The sequence below is a fragment of the Numenius arquata genome, chromosome 4, assembly GCF_964106895.1.
Source record: "Numenius arquata chromosome 4, bNumArq3.hap1.1, whole genome shotgun sequence".
Classification (NCBI taxonomy): domain Eukaryota; kingdom Metazoa; phylum Chordata; class Aves; order Charadriiformes; family Scolopacidae; genus Numenius; species Numenius arquata.
This window is the reverse complement of record NC_133579.1, coordinates 19,359,038-19,372,087: the sequence shown is the minus strand read 5'-3', so window position 1 is coordinate 19,372,087 and position 13,050 is coordinate 19,359,038. Positions and strand designations below refer to the sequence as shown.

Sequence of the window (13,050 nt, the reverse complement as noted above, 5' to 3'; positions counted from 1 at the left end):
TCCATGGCAGCCGAGTGCGTGGTTGCCCCAACACCAGACAGCCCACTGGTTCCCACTGGAGGGATGAAGCAGACGGTCAGAAATGGGCATTGCCGGCCCCATCAAAGGAAGGTGCAATTCCTCAGACTTCCCCTCTGAAACAGAAGTTAGAAAGACAATTTGCAACCATAGGGGTACACAGCATCCTCCCAGCACGTGGGAGATGCCAGATGGGCTCTCCTCTGCACTCAGGCCAATCTTGCACTCAGGCCAATCCACTTCCCATCCAAATGATCCATTCCTGATGTGCCACAGGGACAGGCACACCAGTGCCTTCTCTTAGGAAAGACAAGCATCAGCTTAAATCTCAAGAGAGCAGTCTGAAATGAGAATGCCCATCTCAAAATAGCACTTACCTCTAAGAAGGTGTGATCTAGGAAACAACCCCCATCATTTCCCCTTCCCTTGTTCAGCGCTTCCTGCTCAGGATGCAGCACTCTTACCATGTAAGAAGCCCACTCCAGGGACCTGGCCCCTGAAAGTTTGAGTTCTGTGGCACTCAGTGTCAGTAAAGGCCAAACTTTCAGAAATCAATCCAAGTCACGGAGCTCAGTTCTAAAGTCAATGAATGTCAAAAGGTCAATTTTGAGAGGAACACAAGCCTGGGTCTGTAACTTCCTCCAACAATACAATTAGGTCCCCCTCTCTGACCAAACAATCTAGGTTTTTTATCAGATTAGCAAACTTTTGATAAAATCATAGGGGGCACCACAACATTTGTGACAGTTTGGGATAACTGTAAATCATCTACCAACTATAACTTGAATATACTACTAGTCATTGTAATGCTTTATGAAGAAGGCTCACGTCGCTATCTCACAACAACCATATGTTCTGCTGTTTGTATGTATGTGTTATCCAACCCTTACATAAGCTGTTGATGAAATTATCATCACAGGACAAGAACACTTGTGGCACGGTTGAGTTGATCAAAATAAAGTAACGAAGAAACGAAGGAGCTTTATGCTGAGGTGGGACTGGCCGCTTGCCCTCCCCTGCAGCAGGAGGAGGGAGCCTTGCTGACCAGCAGCCAGCTCCACAACAGCCATCCCTTCGGAAAAAGACAGGGAATACACAAATTCTGGAACTGGGGCTACATACGAAGGGGCAAACTAAATACCTGGTGCGGGGCAGAGGGGAGGGCTGGGAAGGGGGTTGAGGGAAAGGCTGGGCAGGGGGCTTGCTTTAGCGGTTTAGGGAACTAGTGAGATGTTACACACATGCCTTACGCTGTCTCCAGCCTCCTGGGCGAGCTGGGGCAACCCGGGCGCGCCGCACCGGGGGTCACCCCGCCGGCAGCCAAGCGCATCCCCGGGGGACTGCCCCCCTCCGCCACTCCCCTCCCCGGAAAAACAGCGGGGCAGCCCCCGGGCCGCTTGCGACGCCGCGGCTGCAGCCCGGTAAGGCTCCAGCAGCCGCGGTGGGGAAGGGGTAACGCCGGGTAGCCCCCCGGGGGTCCGGTGCTGCCGGCGCCAGGCTCCGAGGGCCATGTGCCGTGTACTACGGGCGCAGACTCCACCTTCCGCCCGCCCCCACGCATCCAGGAAGGGAAAAAGAGGAGGAGGAGGAGGAGGGAAAGGGGTGAAAGGGAAAAAAAAAAAAGAGAGAGAGAGAGGTTGAAAGGAGGGAGCTCGCCGAGACCCACCCTTCTCCCTTCTCCCTTCTCCCTCCTCCTCCTCCTCCTCCTCCAGGCTGCTGGCCGGGCTTTTGTTTTCCTCCAGCTCCCCGTTTCCCACACGTGATTGCCGTGTTATTGCACAGGGCGCTCGGCGGCGCGGCTGCACCTATAAATACGGAGCGGGCGGGCGGCGGGGGCCCGGGGCAGCCGGCCGAAGGGAACCCCCCCGCCACCTCCATGCACCCCGGCGGGCCGACGGCACCCATGCCCCTCCGCCCGCCCGCCTAAGGGGGAGGCAGCCAGAGGCAGCGCCCGGCCAGCGGGGAGGGAGGGGGGGAACCGGCCGACAATGGCGGCGGCCGCCACCGCCGCCAGCCCCGGCAGTCCCGCCGCCGGGCCCCTGCCGCCGCCGGAGCCCTGCCCCAGGAAGGGGCCGCAGCCGCCGCCGCCGGGGCCGCCGGGGCCGCCGCCGGCGCGCAGCGACCCCCGCCGCAGGCAGGCCGCGCTCTCCTTCCTCACCAGCATCTCCCTCGACGGGCGGCCCCCGCCGCCGGGCAACGACGGTCCCGCCGCCAGGCCCCGCCAGGCCCCGCCGCCACCTCCGCCGCCGCGGCTGGGCAGCCCCCCGGCGGCGCCCGCCGAGCCCCCCCGGGCCCCAGAGGAGGAGGAGGAGGAGGAGGAGGAAGACGCCTTCGCCGCGGTGCAGGTGCCGGCCGCCGCCTTCCTGGGCGCCGCGGCGGCGGGCAGCCGCGGCCGCCTCAACTCCTTCACGGCGGGGGTGCTGCCGGCGCCCTTCGGCCGCGCCAGCCCCCAGGGCCCCGCCGCCGGCAGCGGAGAGCTGGGGCAAGCCGGCCCCGCCGCCGCCTTCGAGCTGCAGCGGTCCCGGTAAGCCGCGCCGCGGGGGTGATGGTGATGGATGCGCGGGATGCGGGGATGAGGGATGCGCGGGATGGGGCGGGCGGGCGGTGGGGTCGCCCCCTCGGGAAGGGCGGGCACGGCAGCTGTGGGGAGCCCGGTTAGCCGCGGGGTGGGAGCGCCGGTGGTGCCGAGCATCCCTCTGCGGGGCCAGGGGCGGTCGGCGGCCGCCCCACCCGGGGGGAGCAGCGGCACGGCGGGGATGTGCGATCGCGCAGGGGCAGGTCGGCTGCGGCGCCCGTCGTTCCCACCCCGAGTGGCTGGAAGTTTGGCTCCCTGCTCAGCAATAATGCAAGGCGTAGGGCTGCTGTGCCCTCACTGCGGCCCCAGCAGAGCGCCGGGGCAGTTGTCACCCCCTTTCTCAAGGCTGGTGGCGGATTCGGCCCGCCTCGCTAGGGAGCCAGCCCTCGAGGAGCCAAGTCCTCGGTAGCCCACAAAGGGGAAGGAAATCTTTCCATCGATGCCCACGGATTACGGTCTGTGCGTGTGGTGCAAGCAGCGGCTCGCTACCTCCCTTAAATAAGCTCTTTATCTCCAAGCGCTTCGTGCGCCTCTGGGTTGTTCCTCGCCGCCGGGTACTCTTTTGCCTTTTAACAAGCTCATCTCAAAAGAGTAACCTCACCTGCTTGAAAAGCTGAGGCTTTTGGCTAAGAAGGTGCAATCATGTAAAAATGTGCAAATGCGTATGGATTAATTGCTCCACGGGTACAAAATCATCTTCCTTCACTTCTTCAACAACATATTTGGCTATCAAAGGCTGGGGGGGGGGGGCGGTGAGAAGAGCCAGCGAAGAAGCCGGAGGAAATGACTGCGCTCCCCAAGCCCACATCGGTCGCCACTCCCACATTCCCCATTTGCCACACTCCCTTCTTGTTTCTCCCTTGGACAAATAGGTAGACTTTGAGTCACGTGTTATTGCAAGGGTTTATAAGGGTAATTGAGCATAGATTGCTGTAGAAAAATCCCTTTCAAAACCAACCAGCTTGGAGAAGTTGGAGGTATTCCAGGAGAAAGTTGTCTTAGCTGTGTGCCCCACTGTTGGTTGTTTTCTTTTCTTCCATCTGGATTGTACTGGTGGCATTTTTGAGCACCTTTTCAGGTGCTGTGCTAGGGAGCCCCACCTTCCCAGGTAAAATGCCTGCTGGTGGGTTACCACCCATCTTCTCCCAGTCACATGTCTCTCAAAACATTTCCTGCAGTGACAACTCTCTAATTGTGCTGTGGATCATCAGCTCAGCAACACGACACGCACACACCTGTGCATTTTCCTCTGTGACATGGTTCTGCACACTGCTGTCTGTGGCCGTGTGAGTTAGGAGAGCCACCGACCATGATTTGGGAATTGCTTTTCTACTCTTGAACTTTTCACTCATTGGTGATAACGCGCTTGGCAGTCCCCTCTTAGCGTTCAAGAGACTTGGCTTTCCAGTTAGTGAGTTTATTATTCATGCAGGATTCCTATGTCCAAACCAAGGATCCACCTTGTTTTTCCTTGCTTGCACGCTTTCATCCTACTCACCGTTCTGGGAAGGATGCTCAGATCTCACCTGTATCACTTCTTCCTTCTGCTCGTCATTGTTTTCCCTTGCCCCTGTTTGCCAGTCTCTGATTTTTTCTTTCCACAACCGATGCTTTTTTTTTTTTTGGTTACATGAGAACAGTGTGGAGCTTAAGAGGAAAAGGTAATTACTGGTTTTGTTAACAACCTGGAAATCCAGCGTTGTGCAAGTTCGGCTGTACTACGAGCACGCATGCAGGCTGAATGGATAGCCCAAGTCCGTGGCAAGGGAAATCACCTAACAAAACCTTCTCAGGGTGTTCCGCCAGTCCTATAACAGCCCTTCTTTGTGCCATATATTTTCTTGTGGTGTAAGATGTAAGGAAAGTGCTGGTTTTATCATGCTGTTTTGTTTTCTGGAGTGCTAGATTCAGCAGTGGCAGAGACCTTGCATAACTTCACTGCCAAGTGTGAGGCTCTATTGTAGCACTTGCTTAGGGCTGGTGCTGGTGCGGGAGAGCTCTGGGTTATGCCCCTGGCTTTGCTGACTGCCGTGATGCTGCATGTGTGTAGCCTGGGGCAGACTTTGGCCTGCCTTCAACAGATTTATTTCTCTTCTGGAAAAGGCATATATATTTTTAAACATCGGGAAGGGACAGCTGCAGACCACGGAGGTTGTACCGAGCGTTTGCTCCTCATCCTCTTAATGTAAAGAGGTGGCAGGGGCTGCAATTTCTGGGTTTGCTCTTAGCTGCACGGAAGATGAACTGTTGGCGCAAGCCCAGGGACAGAGGGATGGAGCAGACCTTCTGCTGCTCTCTTCCTCTCCAAGGAGCCAAATGCCCAGCACATGGTCTGCCCTTCTTGGTGCGACGGGGTGGGAATCAACAGCAACTGCCCGGAGTCAGGCGTTAGCTCACCTGAAGGAAGATGCGGAGAAGCAGAGAGGAAAATCAGAGATTTTTTTTTTTTTTTTTGTAGTCCATGTGTACATCTGCTGTCTCTCCTCCCACCCTTCCGCTCGCCTTGCAGCGGGCTTGAAATTGGGTTTGATGCGCCGTTTGACAGACTAGTCCTCTGTGCTGAGACACGTAAGTTATGTTGTAACGTGAAACCATTTTCTATTACAGTGTCAGGCAAGACAGGCTGCCCTCTGTTGTTGTTTTTATTTAGTTTTCAGAAACCATTGTGAACATATAATCAGAGTTTCCTGGCTTTTTTTTGTTTGTGTTAGCAGTTTGGATAATTGTGCACTAGTTTATATTTAACAAGGTTATCATTAATGTGGTTTGGGTTTGTTCTCTGTGTGTACTCACGAGAAACAAACCATATAAAAAAAGAACGTGGAGCTTCTAGCTGTTTGGAGGCTAGTATGTAATTACATGTAAATGGAAAAAAAAAGCTTGTCCAGAAGTCGGCTTGTTGATGCCAAAGGCTCCTGTCTAGTGCAGAAGGAGTTTGTTTCAGTTTTGTGGTGAATAGGTGGCTGAGGACATGAAGCCGCTGGAAACGGGGGGCAGGTTCTGCCAGGTTTTCCTTCATGTCAAATTACAGTTAATTTTAATAGCTTCATCTTTAATTAGTGGGGAGCTGAACGAGATTTCAGCAACACTGGTTTAAATTCGTTTCAGATCCTGTAGATTAGGTGATGTTCCCAGGTAGTTGTTTTTATGTATGCCTAGAATTCTTGTTGCCGTAGGGTTTTTTGGGGAAAAATACTGCTGTTTCCATACATGGTTTCATTTTCTACGTAAGGCCTTTTCCAGTGGGTCGGGTGGTTAGAAAAAAGCACATGCTTTTTTGTGGTGTTGTTTTTGTGGTTTGGGTTTGTTGTTTTTTTTTTGCTAAGGAAGCAAATCAGTGATTGTATTTGGAGTTTAAGCATCGCTTAGAGTTGTATTTGTCTCTGTCGCTGTGTCAGACTTGAAGGCAGATGGGCAGGAGAATTCTTTCTGGGAGCAGCTGGTGCTGGGAAGGAAGCGGAGAGGAGTATCTGCTGAGTAATCGCTGCGGAGGGAGGTCCACTCAAAAGGACATTGAAGTTATTGTGGTCCAAATAGATTTATCTTCAGAATTTATTGACCTACAAAAGAAATCTCATTTCCTGAGTAATTCTAAAATTAATTTATGATCAGTAAAGCTTGTGAAGATTCAATTTGTTTCTCCCCATTAGAAAATACAGAACTGTGTATGGCCTTGCTATTCATCTTCTGGAGAGATGCAGTGAAGAGGGATGCTGCAACGGTTGACTTGCCTGGCCTTTGTAGGTCTTGCAAGGTGCGATGGGTTGTTAGTGCTGGAGGAAGCCTCCAGGATGTTGCTGAGGATCTGAATCCCACTGTTTAGTTTTGTGGTGGAGGGCTGTGATGTGGGAGCCTGATCCTCCATGGCCTTGAGAGGGCAGGCAGTGCAGGCTCAGCCCACCACAGAAGATGCCTCCAAACACGCCGGAGACAAAAGAAGTCTCTCAGAAACAAGTGTCTTACAGGCAGAGTCCTGAAAGAGGAGCAAAACAAAGAGCTGGGGGCACTGTCCACCCTGCAGGGTCATCCCAGCATCAGGAGTGGGCTTGTGAGCCACTTGAAGCACATCGGACCTTTTGTGTGTGGTGGAGCCTCTGCTATTCACTGAACCTAAAGGCTTTCAGGCAGCCCGAGTTTCAGAATGATGTATACAGGAACAGCGTGAAAACAGCATTTAATGGTCTGAGAAGTGAATGGGAAGTACACATGCTGAACTAAGTCTTTTCAAAGGTGTGTGACCTTGTATACCACTGGTGGTTGCTGTCTCTAAAGAAGGGGATGCTTATTGACTTCGGCTGTCACTTCAGGAGGTTAAATGGCCTTCCTGTGCCCCCCTGAAGAGAGGACGTTCAACAGCAGGGTTAAGACTGAGGTAATAAGGGCTGTTTCACTGGTTGCGCCAGCATCCTGCTGCATCTCTAGGGACAGGTTCCTCATGGCCCCTTCTCATTGCTACAGGCCCTGCCTAAGTCTTTGACACTGGTCCCAAGGTCTGTTCCCCCAAGAAAGGGCTTGTGGTCCCCGTGCACACAGCTTGCAGGCTTCTGCAGGAGTCCCATGAGGGACACTGAGTGCACCCACGGCTTTAAGCACAAGAATGCTGAGAGGCTGGGTCCTCACGGTCACTTTGAGCTCTGCAGGAGTGGTCACTGGCTGCCAGTGGGCTTTCTCAGCCAGCCCCACGTTACATTGACCATCGTCCATCACCATTGGTCTCTGCTGACCTTGTCCCTTGTTCAGGACACATGTTTGTGCCTCCCTCTGTTGCTTCCTTTGAAACTTGTGGAAATGCGGTCATCTTCCAGATGTTAGTTGGAGTTGACCAGTGGTTCAGAAGTCACTGCAGTATGACGATGCACAGACAGATGGGCAGCATGGATACATCAGCCTTGTTCCCTTAATACACAAAGCTTTTAAGAATAAATCCCACAGAAGTTTGCTCTCATATATTTAGGCTCTTATTATACTACTTAGGAAGCATCTCTGGCAGATAAAAAGGTTAATATTCATCAGACAAGGAAAAAACCCCTTTGCTGTCAGTTCTGAAGATGAGCAGGGACAGAACGTAGCATTCATGACTATTAGGGAATTAATTAGACACCTTCACAGAAGGACAGATGCTGAGAGGGAGCTGCTTCTGCTGAAGCCTTGGGACTCGGCAGGTTTTGGAGTGAGACGGCCGTAGAGCCAGATGGGTGAGAGGGCTCTGTCTGGGTGGGTGCTCATTAACCTCTGTGAGAAAACCTGAGCCGGTAACATGAGAAGAGTCATGTTTGTGTTGGCTGCCTTCGCTGGACAACATTCAAAGCTTTCTAGGTCCAGCCCCACCTTGGGAAGTCCCATGGTTACACCGTGCAGATGCCTAGCCAGTATGGGGTGACCCCTCATTAGCTGTCAGGAGATTGGAGGAGCGAGACATTTTGGCAAGTTTGCTTATATGATCAGTGCATTTTTATTACTCAGTCTTTCTTTTCACCCTTTTCTTTACCAGCAAAGTCCCTGTGCAGGCAGCCAGCCTGGCCCTTTTCCTAAGGAGCCTGCTACACAGCTTTCCCCTCCGCAATACTTCTGCAAACAGCTTGAAATGATGAAGATCGGTAGCAACCATGTGAGTCACCAGCCCTCCAGACCATCACAGAAACATAGTTTGATGGTAGATAGATAGGATAATGACAGATCATAGTTTGGTGACAGCTTTTGGATAAGAAGTATGCTTTAATCTGTAATTATTATGACTTTGAGAACTGATCTGGTGGAGGATATAGCTTAGGTTGGAACAGTTCAAAACAGCTGAAACACAAATATGAGATTCTCAAGCGTGCTCTGAAAGGAAAAACACAATCCTCTAGTAATTCTGTGGCTTCCTTGTTTCAAATAAGTAAATACCAGGTGGGCTGTCCAGAGGCTCTGTAGAGTGGCGATTGTGATTTGAAGTAAAGACGAGAAGCAGAACCAAATCCTAAATATTTCCCTAATTTCAGCTGTTTGTGGTCTCTGAGGCAAGATCTCCACTACACAAAGACTCATCTTCATAATTTAACCTGAAAATACAGAAGTTTGATTTCGTCTGCTGGTGCCTCTGCACATTGAAACTTCAGTAGGCACCAAATATCCCGTGATAAACATGAGAAATCAGATTCTACTTGAGCCAGGCAAATATCCACAAAATTCACATCTGGACATACACTAATACCTCCAAGGAGGTAATCAGTCCTTTCTGACAAACACTCTCTTCTACGCTCAGTATTGCTATTGATGGCTGTGGGGCTGCCACCAGATATCAGGCTTAGGAACGTGGCAGGTGCAGCGAGACACGGAGCTGGCTCTTTCCATAACCCAACTAAAAAAAACCCCTTGCCAGTTTGCTGCAAGAAGTATTATTCCTAGAAAATGGAAATGACATAATTTGGCATATGGAGAGTATCTGTCTGCCGGCCTGCAGTTTGCAAATAAAAGACTTCAGAAATTTAAGGAATGGTATTTGATTTCATAAGAAGGTCTTAGCAGAAGTTTTATTTGTTGCAAGGGTAGGGTAAAGAGATCGGCAAATCAGTTAGGAGAGGAAAATTTCAGCAGTGGTTGGAGAAAACACGATGTGCCAGTGGGAAACTTTTAGGACTCTCAGGGTTTGCTTTTCAGGCTGCAATATGCAGATTTAGAGGAGTACGTATTTAAGGAACTGTGAGATTCCTTTACAGGGGCTACTGTGTTATATGTGTAGCAACTGCTTTCCTCTCATGAATGCTAAATGTATTTTCTGTTCTCATGATGTATTTCAAAGTCAACACTGCTCTTAGCAGCTACATTTCAGAATTTTTGCCTAAGGAAGGTTCTCTATTGTGGAAAATTTAGAAGTGAATGAAAAGTGAAGCAAAGGCTACCTTTAGTATTTTTTTTTAAAAAGCTTTTCACCCTATATATGAATATGAAGGACAAGTACATGTTCTTAGCAAGCAGTTGGGTTTTCCTCCATGTTGTTATAGATTAGGCTAGCAATTGTGTGAAATTGAGGTTTGGGGGAAAAAAGATTCGTTCACCACAACTGAAATGTGTTTACCCCTGCTTGTCTTAGATGGCAGAGGAAGGAATGTCCTTTCTGACTCAGGATCCGGCAAAGCCCGAACTCTCCATTTACATATGTATAAAATTACTCAGTTAACTTAAGTGCCAGTGTATAAAGTTATGCTAGTAAGTAGATCTTTTCAATATCAGAGAATTTACTGTATAATATTGGTGGGATTAAAAAATAGAAAGCTAGATAACTTTATAATAATTTTTCAGACAACAACGGATTGCATTTTGGTGCTCCTACAGATAATCATATTACCAGGGTAAATATGATTTGGTTTTCAAATCTACATGCTGTCAAGGCAAATCAGACACAGGCACATCAGTTTATAGGTAAAGGCATTTGAAAGAAGCATAAATTTTCCTGCAAAGAAAAAAAATCCCCTCAGTTTGTGTAAGGTGACATTATGCTGACTTCTTTCTGGACCACATCATGCAGCTGGAACTGAGCCGCATGGAATAAACAGGGATGAAGCTCTTCAGCTTGCTTTTCCCTTTCTCTGGGCTTTGCGTAGGATGCAGAGCACCAAGAAGCCAGCAGTGCCACTCAGTTTGCAGCCTCCTTGCAGGTAACTGGGTTTTTTTCAGCCATCCTCATGCTGTCTGCTGTGTGTGGCCTCACCCGTGACTGTACAGGACATATCTGCACACAAGTTTTATGTAGACCCAAGGGACAGAGAAGTGACAGTGGGATGTGGTGGTGGTGCCACTGCAGCCTCAGCAGGTACCAGGCACTAGGCGCTGTTGCTGTCCTTGGAGTTGAGCTTCTGCCTTCTGCATCGTGGGAAGGGTGGTGATGGGTCTCTGTCTCTGTCCCCTTCCCTCCGTGGGGCATCATTTCCTTTCCCATTTCAGGGTGGAGAAAGAGTACTGCAGGTAAATGGTCAGCAGCTCCCAGTAAGGAAAGTGGATGGGGAAATGTGTGGGAGGCTCCAGCATTCCCAGCATTGTTGTTTCTGGTGGGTCTGCCATGGGTGGAAGTGCAGGGAAAGGTCTCAGCGCTCCAACAAGGTTGGATCACATGGAGTTTAATATCCCAGAAGGGAAGAGGAGGAGGGCACCCCGAGCTGAGGTGTCTCTCTGTCTGACAGGAGGTGTGCATGCTGGCACAGTGGCATGGATTTTAATTTCATCGTGATGAAAGGATCAGATGCTATTACCATTGCTTTTTACAGAGATAACTCACAGCCTGGTCCTCAGAGTGGCTGCTAGCAGAGCCATTGTCACCCCATGGTGGTGGTGTGCCCTTTGAAGGGTGCAAGCAGCATTACTTCACCAGCTTACTTCAGAGGGAGATCTGCTGAATTTTAGTTTCCTGGTGCTGGAGAAGAGGAGAGCAGACCCTCACCGCCCCAGGGACCTAGGACACATTTGGCACTCAGGGAGGACCGTTGTGTCAGCTGGAGGGATGTCTGGTTTCATCCAATACGCGTAGCAATGTAGGAGTGGAGAAAGGGGAACCAGGGGATGAATGTCACATAATACCCTTTGCTTTCTGGCCTGCTTGGATCACATACGTTTGTGTGTACACAGATACATACCTACAGTTCAAGAAGCTCTCGTTACTCCTTGTTCACGCTGCAGTATGCTAGAACCTGCACTTCCCACCTGTCTGAAGGTTGTAACATAGAGCAGAAGCTAGATGTCAGCTATGGTCTGAAATGTGTCTTGACAACTTTATTCCTTGTGTTTTGTCTGTCATACCCTTCTGCAGATAAACCTTTTCTTTTCCTCTTGCTTCTGCACTTGTGTTAGTGTCTACAGATTCAACAGAAAAAGAGATTAATTTTCTCCTTTTTCAGTCGAGGTTGCAGTCAGCTACACCCAGGCAAATGTGGGGTGACAGGAGGATTGTCCACATCTCCGTGGGGTGCGGTGGACTTGCACAGCAGGGAATAAAGTCCTCAGTAGGTGACAGGGAGCTACATAAAAACCAAGACTTCATCTCGATATCTGGGATGTGGGCAGAGTTGAGCTGAGTTGATAAGTTACAAGCAAACTTCGTAGTTCTCCGAATTTACTTAACTGAATGATATAATTTCTGACTGTAAAACATGGAGGTGTTTGGTGGTTTTGGTGTAATAGGAAGAGAGGAGAAACAGCTTTCAGATGCTGCAGTGCAAAGTAGGGTTTAATCGCTTGGGTAGGTGAGTCGGGCAGGTGCTGCAGCGGGGTATGTAAAAAGGCGTGGAAAGCTCGCCATCTGCTATTAATAGGCTTGGAAGCGTGGTCTTAATCACAAAGGTGTAATTACATTTTCTAAAATGGAGTTCACATAACCTCCCGTCTTCGACCCATTGTGTATCTTACGAACGTCCTTAATTTTATGAGGCTGATTTCTTAATTTAAGCAAAACGGGGTTTGATTTTTTTTTTTTATTGGTGGTGTTTACCGTTTTGTAGAATGCCATCTTTTAGCATAACCTAATCCAGAAGAAGTGGCAGCTTAGAGGTGGTTGCTTAAAAAGGCAGAATTATTTACAGCAGCACACAAAGTGCCACTGTCAAGTACTTCCATCGTGACCTTTGAAATTTATTTGTAAAATCCATATTTTTCCATGTGCATGACTCGCCTCGAGATAAAATGCTTTTCTATTTTAGAAGGCACTCCAGGTACTCAGAACTCACGAGCAGCCTCACAGACAGCAAGTGTCTGCGCACATTTGTTTTAAGGAACAGACTTTGTTGCCCACGTTTTTTTTGCTTCTGTTTGTTTTAAAGAGATTATTATAAATATTGGTTTCTTGTTTGTCCATTAGTTTCCTTATTGATGTAAGGCTATTCAAGCCAAGGGTAGTGCTACGGTGTAACAGGGAGCAGAGTTTGAGCAAACGCAAATTGTATGAATTTGCCAGCACCCTTAAAAAGGCACTTTCCAGGCAGTAGTTTCTGTTGCTGTCCTCGTGCTCGGCGTGAAGGTTGAATGGATGATGGGAACGGAAACGTGCATTTTCTCGCAGTGAGTTTGTGCGCTCGCAAAGCTTCCTTCTCCTGGAAGGAGGTAGCAGCGAGGATTTTTTTTAATGTTGTGGTACTGATGCTGTGCTCAGTGCCGTACAAAATGCCATTACTCCTCCGTATCCCTTAGGAGCTAAGTCCCAGGCCCACGAGCTGTCCTGTGCAGGAGGAGACCGCACAAGGGTGTGGGTTGTAACTGGAATTCTCTTCCTTGGGGAGGATGGGGTGGGAGCGAAGAGGCTGGAGTGAAAAAGCCCTTGCGAGCCACTCTGTGTTTGCAGAGGCCGAGGCATCTGAAAATGAACGGGTTCTGAACTAATTGTGTGGCTGCTCAGGTACAAATGAGAACAGGATGAGGCCTGTCTTTTCTATTTTAGGTGTGGAGGTAGTATTTCCAACCTGTCGAGCGATTGCGTATCTCTAATGTCTTAC

General features: G+C 49.8%; 1 protein-coding gene across 1 annotated transcript in view; it reads left to right on the top strand.

The window, feature by feature from the left end:
- The first annotated feature begins 2,006 nt into the window (after positions 1-2,006).
- The window catches only part of CABLES1 (Cdk5 and Abl enzyme substrate 1), a 72,987-nt gene continuing 61,943 nt past the window's right edge, over positions 2,007-13,050 (top strand). Inside the window, exon 1 of the mRNA XM_074146623.1 lies at positions 2,007-2,542. Coding sequence (XP_074002724.1) covers positions 2,007-2,542 — 536 coding nt within the window. The remainder of the gene's footprint in view (positions 2,543-13,050) is intronic.